Here is a 14,345-nt window from a genome sequence, read left to right on the forward strand (position 1 = left end):
ATGTTTGTATAGCAGCTGGTCCCTTGGTTCCTCATTTCCACCAAAAAAAATCTTTTGCTTTCAAAACCACTGTAACCCAGAAAAAATAAAAATAAAAAAATTATAAAAAGAAAACCAGTGCACCATAAAGAACTGAAAGTAAGCTAACTAGAGATATATTGTCCAATATGACAGTCAATAGACACATGTAGTTTTTGAGCATTTGAAATGCTGCTAGCCAGAATAGAGATGTGCTATATGTATAAACACACACTGAGGCCAGGTGCAGTGGCTCATGCCTGTAATCTCAGCACTTTGGGAGGCCAAGGCAGGCAGATCACCTTAGGTCGGGAGTTCAAGACCAGCCTGACCAACATGGAGCAACCCCGTCTCTACTAAAAATACAAAAAATTAGCGGGGCCTGGTGGTGCATGCCTGTAATCCTAGCTACTCGGGAGGCTGAGGCAAGAGAATCACTTGAACCTGGCAGGCAGAGGTTTCGGTGAGCCAAGATCACGCCACTGCACTCCAGCCTGGGCAACAAGAGCAAAACTTCATCCAAAAAAAAAAAAAAAAACCACACATTGAAATTGAAAAACATACCAAAAAAATAGAATGTAATACATCTCATTAATAATTTTTGTACTGGACTAGGCGTGGTGGCTCACCCCTATAATCCCAGCACTTTGGGAGGCCGAGGCAGGCAGATCACTTGAGGTCAGGAGTTAGAGACCAACCTGACCAACATGGTGAAACTCCATCTCTACGAAAAATACAAAAATTAGCCAGGCGGGTTAGCGGGCACCTGTAATCCTAGCTACTCAGGAGACTGAGGCAGGAGAATTCCTTGAATCTGGGAGGCGGAAGTTGCTATGAGCCAAGATCGTGCCACTGCACTCCAGCCTGGGCAACAAAGCTAGACTCCATCTCAGAAAAATAATAATAATAATAATAATTTTTATACTGATTTCATGTTGAAATGATAATCTTTGTATATATTGGGTTAAATAAAATATAAAATTAGAATTACTTTTTAAATGTAGCTACTGGAATATTTAGAATTACAGTATACGTGATTTGCATTTATGGCTTCCATTGTATTTCTTTTTGATAGGCTGATCTAGAGGCCAGAATAAGAAGGATCAAGCAGAACATCTATCACTCTATGTTTCAGAATTTTCTACAAGGTCAGGAGTTCAAGACCAGTCTGGCCAATATGGTGAAATCCCATCTCTACTAAAAACACAAAAATTAGCTAGGCGTGGTGGTGGGTGCCTGTAGTCCCAGCTACTCAGGAGGCTGAGGCAGGAAAATCGTTTGAACCCGGGAGGTGGAGGTTGCAGTGAGCCGAGATGGTGCCACTGCACTCCAGCCTGGGTGACAGAGAGAGACTCTGTCTCAAAAAAAAAAAGAAAAGAAAAAAGAAAAAAACGCTGTAGTCCCTCACCATAAGATAGACCAAGGTCCAAGAAATAAATTAGTTGACTTAACTAAGAATATACCTAAAGAAAGTTTTGTCTCTCATGAAATGAAAGCTGTAAGATAATTTTCATTTAATGGGCTTATACACACAAAAAATGAAATACTATAGATAAAATACTAAGTATGCATTTAACAAAAACTAGTTCCCTCTCCTTCTTATAAAACTCTAAAGCCTTTTAAAAGCAAAGTGCAAAAAGAGAACACATACCTTAAGTAAAACCTCTACTATGCTGGCATGGCCCTCAGAAGCTGCCATATGTAATGGTGTTCGGTCCACTTTGGTTCTGGCATCTCTGCTTACACCAGCTCGGAGCAGTACCTCTGTGGTGGAATAATGACCATACTGTGCTGCTAGATGAAGTGGAGAAGTTCCCAACTGTACCAAAGGAAAAAAAAAAAATCCACATTTACAGTATTGTTAGTACACTTCTGTTTATATAGTAAAGATTTTCTTTACATTATTTGTTTACATAGTAACTCAAAACTCAAAAGACATGACTAGATTCATGCTTATCACATCCTCTTCACAATGCCTTGAAGAATTCCCACTCTCAATGAAGAAAAACATCCAGTATTTCCTTTAATTCAAATTTTCTTTCTTCATTATTTTTTATCAGATAAACTGCCTGAACAAAATTAATTTCATTAGAAATTAAGAGACAGTGGCCAGACATGGTGGCTCACACCTGTAATCCCAGTACTTTGGGAGGCCAAGGCAGGTGGATCACTTGAGGTCAGGAGTTCAAGACCAGCCCGGCCAACATGGTGAAACCCCATCTCTGCTAAAACCACAGAAATTAGCCGGGCATGGTAGCATGTGCCTGTAATCCCAGCTACTCAGGAGGCTGAGGCAGGAGAACCACTTGAACCCGGGAGGCAGAGGTTGCAGTGAGCCAAGATTGCGCCACTGCACTCCAGCCTGGGCGACAGAGTGAGACTCTATCTCAAAAAAAAAAAAGTTCACTATGTTATGAAGAGATTAAGTGGGATATATGTATAAAAGTCCCTAGTCCTATCTCTCTCTCTCTATATATATATATATATTTTGTTTATTTGTTTGTTTGATTGATTGTTGTTTGCTTAATTAGAGACAGGGCTTCACTGTGTTGCCCAGGCTGGGGTGCAATGGCTATTCACAGGTACAATTATCACACACTACAGCTCTGAACTGCTGGGCTCAAGCAATCTGCCCACCTCAGCCTCCAGAGTAGCTGGGACTACAGGCACACACCAATGAACCCAGCTAAACCTTACATTTTCAAGGGAAGGTCATCCCAGCAGATCAAATAAATTCCTTAAACAATCCTTTCTTTCTCCATGCTTTGTCACTTTTTCTTTAACCTTTTCTATACTCTTAAATATCAGTATTTAATGAAAATATCTCAACAGCCAATTTAGCAACCAGGAGTTTTGCTCAGTTTGACATTAGGATCTACTTTTTTATTTTTGTCTTCTGAGACTTTCCCTTCTTGGTTATTGATGCAAAATATATATACATATATGCAGGTTTTTTGGTTTTGTTTTCTGAGACAGGGTCTCACTCTGTCACTCAGGCTGGAATATAGTGGGGTGATCACAGCTCACTGTATCTTCAAACTCCTGAGCTCTAGCGATCCTCCTCCCTCAGCCTCCCAAAGTGCTGGGATTATGGATATGAGCCACCACACCTGGCCATGTAGTTTTTGTAGCTTTTGGGGGGTTTTTTTAATGCATTTTTTTAGAGACAGGTTCTTGCTCTGTCGCCCAGGCTAGAGTGCAGTGGAGCAATCGTAGCTCACTGTAACCTCTAACTCCTGGGCTCAAGCGATCTTCCATCTCAGCCTCCAGAATTATACTGCATGTATTTCTCTGTGACTTGCCTTCTTTTGCTCGATATTATATTCATGAGATTCACCATGTTAATAAATATAAGTATAGCTTACTAATTTTCTGTGTTCTATAATATTCCATTGAATGAGTAAGCCACAATTAATTTAACCAGTATTGATGAATATTTGGGTTGTTTCCAGTTTTTGTGTTATTATGAATAATGTTGCTGCTAAATACAGAAGTCTTGTGTATGTTTCAGGCACATGAACACATTTCTCTTGGGAATAGTCTTAGAAGCCCAACTGCTACATCATACAGTATGTACATCTTCAAATTTACTATGTGCTGCCAAACTGTCTTCCAAAACGATTATACCAATTCCACACTTCCACCAAAAATATGTGAGAGTTCCCACCATCTCCTCACCAAGCCTTGGTACTGATCAACTGTTTTTGCTAATCTGGTGGATATATAATAGTTTTTCATGATTTTCCTCTGCATTTGCCTCAATCTTAATGTAGTTGAGTATCTTTTCATGTTTATTAATCAAACTTTCTCCTTGATAAAGTACCATATAAAGTCAGTCTTCTATTGCCTCATCTTTTTACTGCTAACCCATGGGAATTCCTTATGTATTATGGATAATAATCCTTCTTAAGATCTTTTTGGCTTTGGGAGGTCAAGGCAGGTGGATCACGGGGTCAGGAGTTCATGACCAGCTGGCCAACATATTGAAACCCCAACTCTACTAAAAATACAAAAAATTAGCCAGGCATGGTGGCAGGTGCCTGTAATTCCAGCTATTTGGGAGGCTGAGGCAGGAGAATCACTTCAACCTGGGAGGCGGAGGCTGCAGTGAGCTGAGATTGCACCATTTCACTCCAGCCCAGGCAACAGTACGAGACTCCATCTCAAAAAAAAAAAAAAAAAAATCTTTTTGTCTTGAGGTACTACAGCATCACTATGATGTATCTAGATATGGATTAGTTTTTAAATTGATTCTGCTGGAGATTTCTTAGGCTACTCAAATCTGTGGGCTGCCATCTTTCATCAGTTCTGGAAGATTATCAGCAATTACCTCTTTGAATTATTTCATCCCTATTTTTGCTCTTTTTGTGGATCTATGATCAGATATTAGACTTTCTCACATGATCCTTCATGATTCCTAACATCTCTTTTACATTTTCTATCTATTTTTATCTGTGATATAGTCTGGATCATCTTTTTTCATACCTTTCAGTTTACTAATTTTCTCTTTAGCAGTTTCTAATCTGTTACTAAAATTTTATCTCAAGTCCTTAGAGGTCTGCTTCTGTTGACAGTTGTTTTAGCAGGTTACTGTTCAAACTGGCATGTGTCCATGTGTTTAGTTATTTCTGACTGTTCACTTTCCTTTGAATTTCATTTGTGGATATGAAGCCTGGGATGAAGCCAGGTTTCTCCAGAGAGGATACTCATCTGCTTCTGTCAGGAACCTGGGGTAATCCCTAGTCCAAAGATCACTTCAAACTCATTTCTCAGTTTACAGTTTTTTAGACTACACAAGTATTTATGAGTTCAGGCTGCAAGTGTGTACAAAGGATGCCTTGTGATTCCAAATTCTCACCATCAGATTTTTTTCCTCTCTCCATTTGATGTCTTGGTTCACATCAGCTTATTATCTTTGCAGCATCATGGCAACAGGGACAAGGGCAGGAGCAGACAGGAGGAGGGACAGGGTATTCCTGCTTAACCTTACACTGAAGGTGCAGCTCTTTGGAATTCCAGAATTATGAGAAGAGATCTCCTATCAGACTTCTCTCCATGAATAGTCTCAGGTCTTTATCTTTAGTACCCCAAGTCAGTGAGGTGGAAAATCCACCAGACAAGTGTGAGTTCACCTAATCTTCTCTAGGTAAAATTTCTCTGGGTTTTAGCCTTCACTTGGTTTTTCAGGTTGATTAGCTCTTTCTTTCTAACTCAGCAGTGTACTTAAGAAGATTTTCTTTAACATATTTAATCAAAAAGTCTTTATTCTTTAAAGATACAAGTTGAAACATTTATGGATAAAATGATATGGTCCCTGGAATTTGCTTTAAAATAACACAGAACAAAAAATAATACAGTAGATGGAGTTATAGAGGAAACAAGATTTATCATGATTTGATAATTTTTGAAGTTGGGTAAAGAGTATTACAGGGATTGATATATATTTGAAATTTTCTATAATAAAAAATTTTGTTTTGTTTTTCATGAAAAATGTAAAAATAACAAGAGAAAGGAAGGCGAAAACAACAAAACCAATAATCTGGAATTTTTAGTTGTTACCAACGGGAGGGCTAATTCAGATTCCTAGCATTCCATATCCCCAATACAATGCTTTTTTATTTGCCCCCAGAATTAAAGAGTTATGTTTTTTTGCCCTCCCCACAACTGCCTTCTTTCTATAGTTGTCAAGATCTCATTCCCATTCCTTTCTTCCTCTTTGATCATGTTCGCAATAGTCTTACAAGTACTAATTGAAACATAAACTTGTTTTTCTTTTAGGAGTGACTGTAACACTAACGCCAATCTTTATCAGTATCTTTCTGAATTATAAATTCTACCTGTGCTATTTATAAGGCCTTTAAATTAAATCCCAAGCAGACACATGTTTATATTCATGCCACATTAATGCACTCCAAAGTTTGAAAGAAAAAATCTTTGTGGATGAAATATTTGGATAAGGTTATCCAGTATCAAAGAAAATAATATAAACCACTTCTTTTAGGACAGTTATAATTCAAAAATAATAAACGAATTTGCAAAAAAAAATAATTTTTTATCACTTGTAAACACAATCCTGACTACATTTTTCTCTGCAAAAACTCAAAAATGAGAAGGAAAAAAAACACACAACATTAAAATCATTCTTTACCCAGTCTGTAGTAAAAGGAGCTCCATTTGCCATCAAAATACGAACTTCATCATCTTGACCTGCTCGTGCCGCTTCTAAAAGCTTCTTTCCCAAATCTACCAGGGACATCTAAACAAAACATAGATGAACTGAACATCAAAATCTCCATTTATACATTATGACATGACATTTTCCCTCCCTGTCTTTATTAATAAGTCAATTCTCAATTATCCCTTCAAAAGAGTGTGCCATGGTTAATACAAAATTACAGATCATACAAAAGCAATTTATATTGGATTTTAGAATCCACTTTTCTTTCTCATTAAGTTTTTACTTAGAATAAAAGTAGTTTAAATTCTCCAAATACATCTGGTAAAAGAAGAGGTAAGTAGCAGAGAAAAGCTGGTCTAAATTTTTATTTATTTATTTATTTATTTATTTTTGACACAGAGTCTCGGCCTGTCACCCAGGCTGGAGTGCGGTGGCACGGTGTTGGCTCACTGCAACCTCCGCCTCCTGGGTTCAAGTGATTCTCCTGCCTCAGCCTCCCAAGTAGCTTGGACTACAGGCATGCACCACCACACCCAGCTAATTTTTCTATTTTCAATAGAGACAGGGTTTCACCATGTTAGCCAGGCTGGTCTCAAACTCCTGACCTCAAATGATCTGCCGGCTTTGGTCTCCCAAAGTGGTGGGATTACAGGCATGAGCCACCACGCCCAGCCAAGCTGGTCTAAAATTTAAAACTGGCAACTAATTGTTTTCACTGGAGGGTTTGCAGCAATAAAATTTTTCATAAAAGTAAATAAAGTGCAAGATATTATCATCTGTTGTTGGTGCAAATTAAACTAAACTTACCATAAATTATTTTGCAATAGTAAATGTGTTCAAAATTTTAAAATACAAATTTTCTGCCCTCCTACATGAATGTATATTTAAGTTCTTGCAGAAAGTAAATAATTCACATTCTATGAAAATACTAAAAAGAGAGTAATAGTATTATGAATAGACTATCTGTCTCATTAGAGGCTAGAGGCCAGGTATGATGACATACCCCTGTAATCCCAGCAGTTTGTGAGGCTGAGGCAGGTGGATCACTTGAGGCCAGGAGTTCGAGACCAGCCTGGACAACATGGTAAAACCCTATCTCTACTAAAAATAAAAAATTGGCTGGGTGTGGGGGCTCACACCTATAGTCCCAGCTCCTCAGGAGGCTGAGGCACAAGAATCACTTGAACCCAGGAGGCAGAGGTTGCAGTGAGCCGAGATCGCACCACTGCACTCTAGCCTGGGCGACAAAGTAAACTCTGTCTCAAAAAAAAAAAAAAAAAAAAAAAAAAAAAAACCAGGAAAGAGTATCTTGTGTCTTGAATTTAATATATCTGAAAAGGCTAATGTCCCAGCCTGGGATGTGAGGTGTGCATAGGTGTGTATGTATTTGTGTCTTCTTGAATAAGAAATATTGAAATACATGTCAGAAAAAAAGATTATGATAGTAGAATATAGGTAAATTAAGATTTGAATGTATCACAAACATTCAAATTCAAGGGATGACAGTTCTCAGAAGAGAGTTTCCAAACCCAGAAAGACTATCCAGCTGGAAGATTACTCAATTACGTTACACAGTATCGTAAATAAGGAAAAGCAGAATTTTGGGCCTGTAGGGAAAGGAAATATGGAACCCCTGAGATTTACAATGAAAAAATGTGCCTGGGGTATAAATTTATCTCAAAAAAAGTATATACTCTGAGGGTTAGGTAAGTAGTCAATAGGAAATAAGTTATAAAGAGTAATGGCAGGTTGATCAGTGTATCTCTACCTGGTATGAACAATTATTACAGGTTGAGTATCCCTAATCCAAAAATTTGAAATCTGAAACTTTTTAAGCATCAAAGGAATGCTCATTGGAGCATTTCAGATTTTGCATTTTTGCATTAGGGATGCTGAACCAGTAAGTATTAATGGAAATATTCCAAAATCTGAAAAAACCCAAAATCTGAAATACTTCTGGACTAAGTATTTCAGATAAGGGATACTCAACCTGAACTCAATAAGGAAGAGAAAGGAGTGTATGTGTGAGAAGGAAGTTGGCAAATGGGGCTTGAAAAAGTTATTTCTGCCAGGAAGAACTGAAATGTTCTACATCATTAAAAGGGCTGTCAAGAAATCTAAAAGGGGTAATTATAAGAAAAGCTGTCCATGAAAATAAACAGAATTATGCCTATAATTTTTAGTGAATTAGGTAAGATGGGAATAATCAAGCACAAAAGAGGTAACCAGGGACAGATACTAACACTTGGAGGCTTGCACAATAATTAGGTGAGATATACATATCCCAAACAGGCCTTCATCACAAGGCAGGAAAGAATTTCTTAGAATTGTTTCATTTGTAAGGATAAAAATAATCTATATTATGGTCAGGCACAGCAGCTCACACCTGTAATCCCACTACTCTGGGAGGCCGAGGTGGGCGAATCACTTGAGGTCAGGAGTTCGAGACCAGCCTGGCCAACAGGGTGAAACCCTGTCTCTACGAAAAATTCAATCCAGTCTGGGCATAAGAGTGAGATTCCATCTCCAAAAAAAAAACTATATTATATTCTGGAGTACAGAATAGGAAAAACAACCACATGTACTTGTGGGATTTATATGGGATTTTTTTAAATACACTTCTCTGTGATACTTGCAACATTTTCATCCTTGCATTTCTGATTTCCTTTCCTTTTTTTCTCCTATTCTCTCATAACCTTGATGGAGTCACTGAAAGCCAAGATATTCCTCAATCCTGCTTAAAGTCACTAAGATCTATAGAGATTACTGATCTCCAATGAGGCATTTTTTCCTAAATAATATGTAACTGCTGGACAGTAAAAATTAACATCATATTCAACAGGCAAGAAACCTGCAAAAATAATTTCCTATTAAACGGCAAGATAAAGCAAAAAGAAACTGACCTGTCTCCTACAGAAGTACGGTAAAATCTGAACTGGTCACACTAACAAATATAGCACCTATACTCTGAATGATATAAATTTGGCTTTACGATGAAATATATCTTTCCAAAAATAAACATTTTTAAATAGGTTTTACGCAGGTAATATAAAATCAGTTTGCATTCATTCAGCATACATACTGCCAAATGGTTTAGATATCTGAGTATCTTTTGTGAAGTGCCAGTTTAGGGCTTTTCCCCATTTTTTGAAACTGGGTTGTCTGTCTTTTTCTTATTGATTTGTAAGCATTCTCACATATGTTCTGGATATGAGTCCTTTGTCAAATATAACAAGTACTATAAGTATCTCTGTCCAGAACCCTGATTTTTGACTCTCTATCTTATGTTCTTTCTTTGATAACACATAGTATTTTCTATACTATTAAAATAAAATAAAATAAGAAATGGCAAAGAAATATATTTACCACAAAAATGACTAGAAGAAACAGTCATGTTTTACTTATTTAAAAGACTTGACTCAAAATGAAAAGGGGCGGGAAATAAACAGCAAGGACCCAACACATCAATAGTTAAAAGACAGGCCATACATTTTACAGAAAAGAAAATAGAAATAATTCACAAGGGCAAAAAATGCTCAGTGTCACTGCTAATCAGGTTAACATAAAGTAAATAATTTTAAAGTAATTACTGATGCAGCCAAGAATTAGGTGAAACTGATACTTTGATATATTGACAACTCAGATATGCTGATAGTAATATAAGTGGATCAGCTTTATTTTTAGTCAACTTGGCAAATTTAACAAGTTACAAAAATATCTGAGTCCATTGACCCAGTAAGTGATCCCACTTCTAAGAATCTATTCTAAAGGAAAGATATATTGAAACAGATCTATCAGTAAAGATTATATATGCATACACATATATATTATATATAATTCTTATGTGACCAATCTAAAGGTAGGAAAATGATTGAATTGTAGAATCGAAAGGAACAAAATGCAGTAATTTAACCTAATAGTTTTGAAGCTATATAAACAACAAAAAATTTATGCCACATTATGAAAAGATATAAAACTTTTTTGTCAAAATACGCATATAAAGTATAAAACACTGAAAAATATTAACAATTGTTTAGGATGGAATGATTATGGGAAATTTTGTCTTCATTTTACAAAGTTTCTATAACATTACTATATTACCTAATTTTAAAAATGTTTTTTTCAAAGGGACAAATTACATTGTATGACTGTCAACTAAGCAAATGATAACATTAAGGAAAGTTTTATGTTCCTGACTTACTAGATGGGATGAGCAGGAAAAAAATAAAGAAAATGTAGAATGTTGGGAACTTAAAATATCAATCATATATCTGCTTACATGAATTATAATAAAATCATGAAGCATTTGAACAAATCAACTTTGTCCATAATTATTCAATTGTCCTAATTATTCAAAACATATCACAGTTTAGGACCAAATACACTTAAGTTACTCTGGTTTTAAGTTTCCATGAGCAATACAGCCCTATGGTAGATTAATGAGATGGATTCTTGGAAATCAGTGGTTCTCACTGGCAGCAGCACTGCCCCCTTGAGAGCCCTTTGTATGTTTATGGCGGCATTTTGGGGACTGAAGGTGCCGATGCTCTGCTAGCATTTAATGGGCAAGCGCCATGGATACGAGAGGTCCAGCAAAGGAGGGAATAGTCCTGTAGAACAAAGAATTGTCACATGTTCTGGATAATTTTCAAAGATTCCACTGAAAACATATCTAAGGCTGGAATCTAACATGTAAACAAAATGTATTTTTTCCACAGTGTTAATGTGTTCCAAATATTCTAGAATGCAGCCGTACTATAAATCTATTTGTTTTGTTCAGAAATTTACTAAGAGTTGTTTGTCATTTTGGAAAATCATGTCAATGCCACTTTGGCATGTGCATCACCAATATCATATATCAATCAGCTTGTTCAGCTATCACATTCACAGTGATTTTATGTGCCAGCATAAGCATTTTACTAACTCACTGTGACATCTAATGCAGTGTGCTCAAGTATTTACATATTTTAATACACATTTTATTATAAATTGCTTCTTTTCAAATTATCCTTTATATTATAATCAAAACATGATTTTTTTGAAATCATGCAGATCAGTAACATTAACTATGATTTTCTTTCTTTTCTTTTGAGATAGAGACTCTCTCTGTAGCCCAGGCTGGAGTACAGTGGCGAGATCACAGCTCACGACAGACTCGACCTCCCAGGCTCAACTAATCCTCCCGCCTCAGCCTCCCGAGTAGCTGCAACTACAAGAGTGCACCATCACACCTGGCTGATTTTTGTATTTTTTGTAGAGATGAGTTTTTGCCACGTTGCTCAGGCTTGTCTTGAACCCCTGGGCTCAAGTGATCTGCCTACTGCAGCCTCCCAAAGTGCTGGGACTATAGGCATGAGCCACTGCACCCAGCAACGATGATTTTCATTTAAAGTTAGCAGAAGGGGCAATACAAAATATTTATTATAAAAAGGTGGCAATGGATCTAATAAGATTGAAATAAATGGAAGAAAATACACATAAGATCAAGCAAGACAAAAATCAAAGGTGCTCTGATTTTCTTGTCAAGATAATTAGTAGTTTTAAATAATGAAAACAACAAAATCGTAGCATTTTCACTCTGTCTCACCTAACAGGGACCACACACACTCATCGTAGTTTTTGACCCTTAGAGGAACTCAATTGTAATAACATAACTACACTGACCAAGGGGAACATAGCTCCAGGTCAAGTCACTAATTTACTCAGTTCAATATTTATATATTAAAATCCTGGATGGGTGCAGTGACTCAAGCCTGTAATCCTAGCACTTTGGGAGGCCGAAAAGGGAAGATCACTTGAGGCCAGGAGTTTGAGACCAGCCTAGCTAACATGGTGAAACCCCACCCATCTCTACTAAAAAAAACACAAAAATTAGCCTGGTGTGGTCCCAGCTACTTAGCTAGCTGAGGCAGGAGAATCCCTGAACCCGTGAGGCAGAGGTTGTAGTGAGCCGAGATTGCTCCACTGCACTCCAGCCTGGGCAACAGAGCAAGATTGCTTCAAAAACAAACAAACAAAAATCCTCAGAGATAAAGTGCTAGTTTTTTTTTAATCATTTAGTTTAACAACGAAAATATATTGCTTTTGTGGTGTGGCAAATAAGTTCTTTACTCCAATTAAAATGTTTGTTAAGGCTGGGCGTGGTGGCTCACGCCTGTAATCCCAGCACTTTGGGAGGCCGAGGCAGGTGGATCACGAGGTCAGGAGATCAAGATCATCCTGGCCAATATGGTGAAACCCCGTCTCTACTAAAAATACAAAAAATTAGCCTGGTGTGGTGGCACGCACCTGGAGTCCCAGCTACTCAGGAGGCTGAGGCAGGAGAATCGCTTGAACCTGAGAGGCAGAAGCTGCAGTGAGCTGAGATTGCACCACTGCACTCCAGTCTGGGCAACAGAGCCAGACTCCCTCTCAAAAAAAAAAAAAGAAAAAAAAGAAAAAAATGTATGTTAATAATAAATCTATTATACAAACTAGCTACTTTTGCTCAAAAGGACACACCAAGAGAGCCATCTAGTGGTAACAGGAATTACTACCAATAATTACATGTTAAAGCTTAGAGTATTTTGTTTTGAATTTTTCTGTAATTTACAGCTTATAGAGTGGTTGTGAGGATTATGGCATCTACCGGACATGAAAGCTCTATAAAATCATAAAGTACTAGTTCCACGTGAGTGGTTACTAACACTCTAAAAGAGTATGAATTTTAAAAATGTTTACACCTATTATATTTAATAAGCCTTTACTCACATTAAAACTTTAAAATAAACTTTTTATATAATTCTTATGCTCAATAAGTACAATTATAAATCCAATATAAATCTCCTAAAGATTTTCTCCACTTTTTGTATTACACACACATCCTACACACACATCCAAAGTCTTTAAAATGTTCATACTCTGACTAGTAATTCTACTCATATAAAACCATCATAAGGAAACTTTTCAAAAACCTAAATATATTAATGCTAATGCTATTTAAAATAAGGAAAAAAACAACTACAAACAATGATTAAAGACATTAAGATATGTCAGGCTGGGCGCGGTGGCTCACGCCTGTAATCCCAGCACTTTGGGAGGCCAAGGCGGGTGGATCACGAAGTCAGGAGATCGAGACCATCCTGGCTAACATGGCGAAACCCTGTCTCTACTAAAAAAATACAAAAAATTAGCCAGGCATGGTGGCGGGCGCCTGTAGTCCTAGCTTCTTGGGAGGCTGAGGCAGGAGAATCACTTGAACCCGGGAGGCGGAGGTTGCAGTGAGCCAAGATTGCGCCACGGCACTCCAGCCTGGGCGACAGAGCAAGACTCCATCTCAAAAAAAAAAAAAAAGATATGTCATAATGGAATACTGTAGTGATTTATTATTTTACATTATGGAAAATTTGTAATATATATAAAGTAGACTGTCGTATAATAAACTTCCACATAGCCAACATTTAGTTTAAATATTATCAATTTATGGCCAACTCATTTCCCACCTCCACCCACTCTTTTGAAGCAAGTGTTAGACATTATACCATATTATCTCTAAATATTTCAGTACAGATCTCTAAAAGATAAAAATATTTTTAAAATAATACTATATATATTCATTTGAAAATATTTACAAACAATATGTAACAGTTTAAGAATCAGGACTCTTAAGTTGTATATATACCATGATCTTAACAGAAAAACACTTGGGTTCGAGCGTGATGGCTCATGCCTGTAATCCTAGCACTTTGGGAGCCCGAGGCAGGTGAATCACCTGAGGTAAGGAGTTCAAGACCAGCCTCGCCAACACAGTGAAACCCCGTCTCTACTAAAAATAATAATAATTAAGAAAAGAATTAGCTGGGTGTGGTGGCTGACGCCTGTAATCCCAGCCACTCAGGAGGCTGAGGCAGAAGAATCACTTGAACCCGGGAGGTGGAGGTTGCAGTGAGCCGAGATTGCCCCTTTGCACTCCAGCCTGGGCAACAAGAGCAAAACTCCGTCTCAAAAGAAAAAGAAAGAAACAATTAAAAAAAAAAAACAAAAAACTTGGAAACAATACACCATGTTAATGGAAATTATGAATTTTCCCTTTTTTCTACTTTTTTCTAAGTTTTCATTTTTTATAGCAAGCATATATTACTAATGCAATATTAAAACTTTTATTAAAAAG

At 37.1% G+C, this 14,345-nt stretch overlaps 1 protein-coding gene across 7 annotated transcripts in view; it reads right to left on the bottom strand.

The window, feature by feature from the left end:
• LOC101024330 (GA binding protein transcription factor subunit beta 1) overlaps positions 1-14,345 on the bottom strand; it is a 77,036-nt gene that overhangs the window by 24,269 nt on the left and 38,422 nt on the right. For all 7 annotated transcript variants that reach the window (XM_003900925.4, XM_017960610.2, XM_003900926.5 and 4 more), the window contains 2 exons: positions 6,167-6,274; positions 1,670-1,837 (listed from right to left, as the gene is read on the bottom strand). In XM_003900925.4, coding sequence (XP_003900974.1) covers positions 1,670-1,837; positions 6,167-6,274 — 276 coding nt within the window. The remainder of the gene's footprint in view (positions 1-1,669; positions 1,838-6,166; positions 6,275-14,345) is intronic.

This window comes from Papio anubis, chromosome 7 (genome assembly GCF_008728515.1).
Source record: "Papio anubis isolate 15944 chromosome 7, Panubis1.0, whole genome shotgun sequence".
NCBI classification, from domain to species: Eukaryota; Metazoa; Chordata; class Mammalia; order Primates; family Cercopithecidae; genus Papio; species Papio anubis.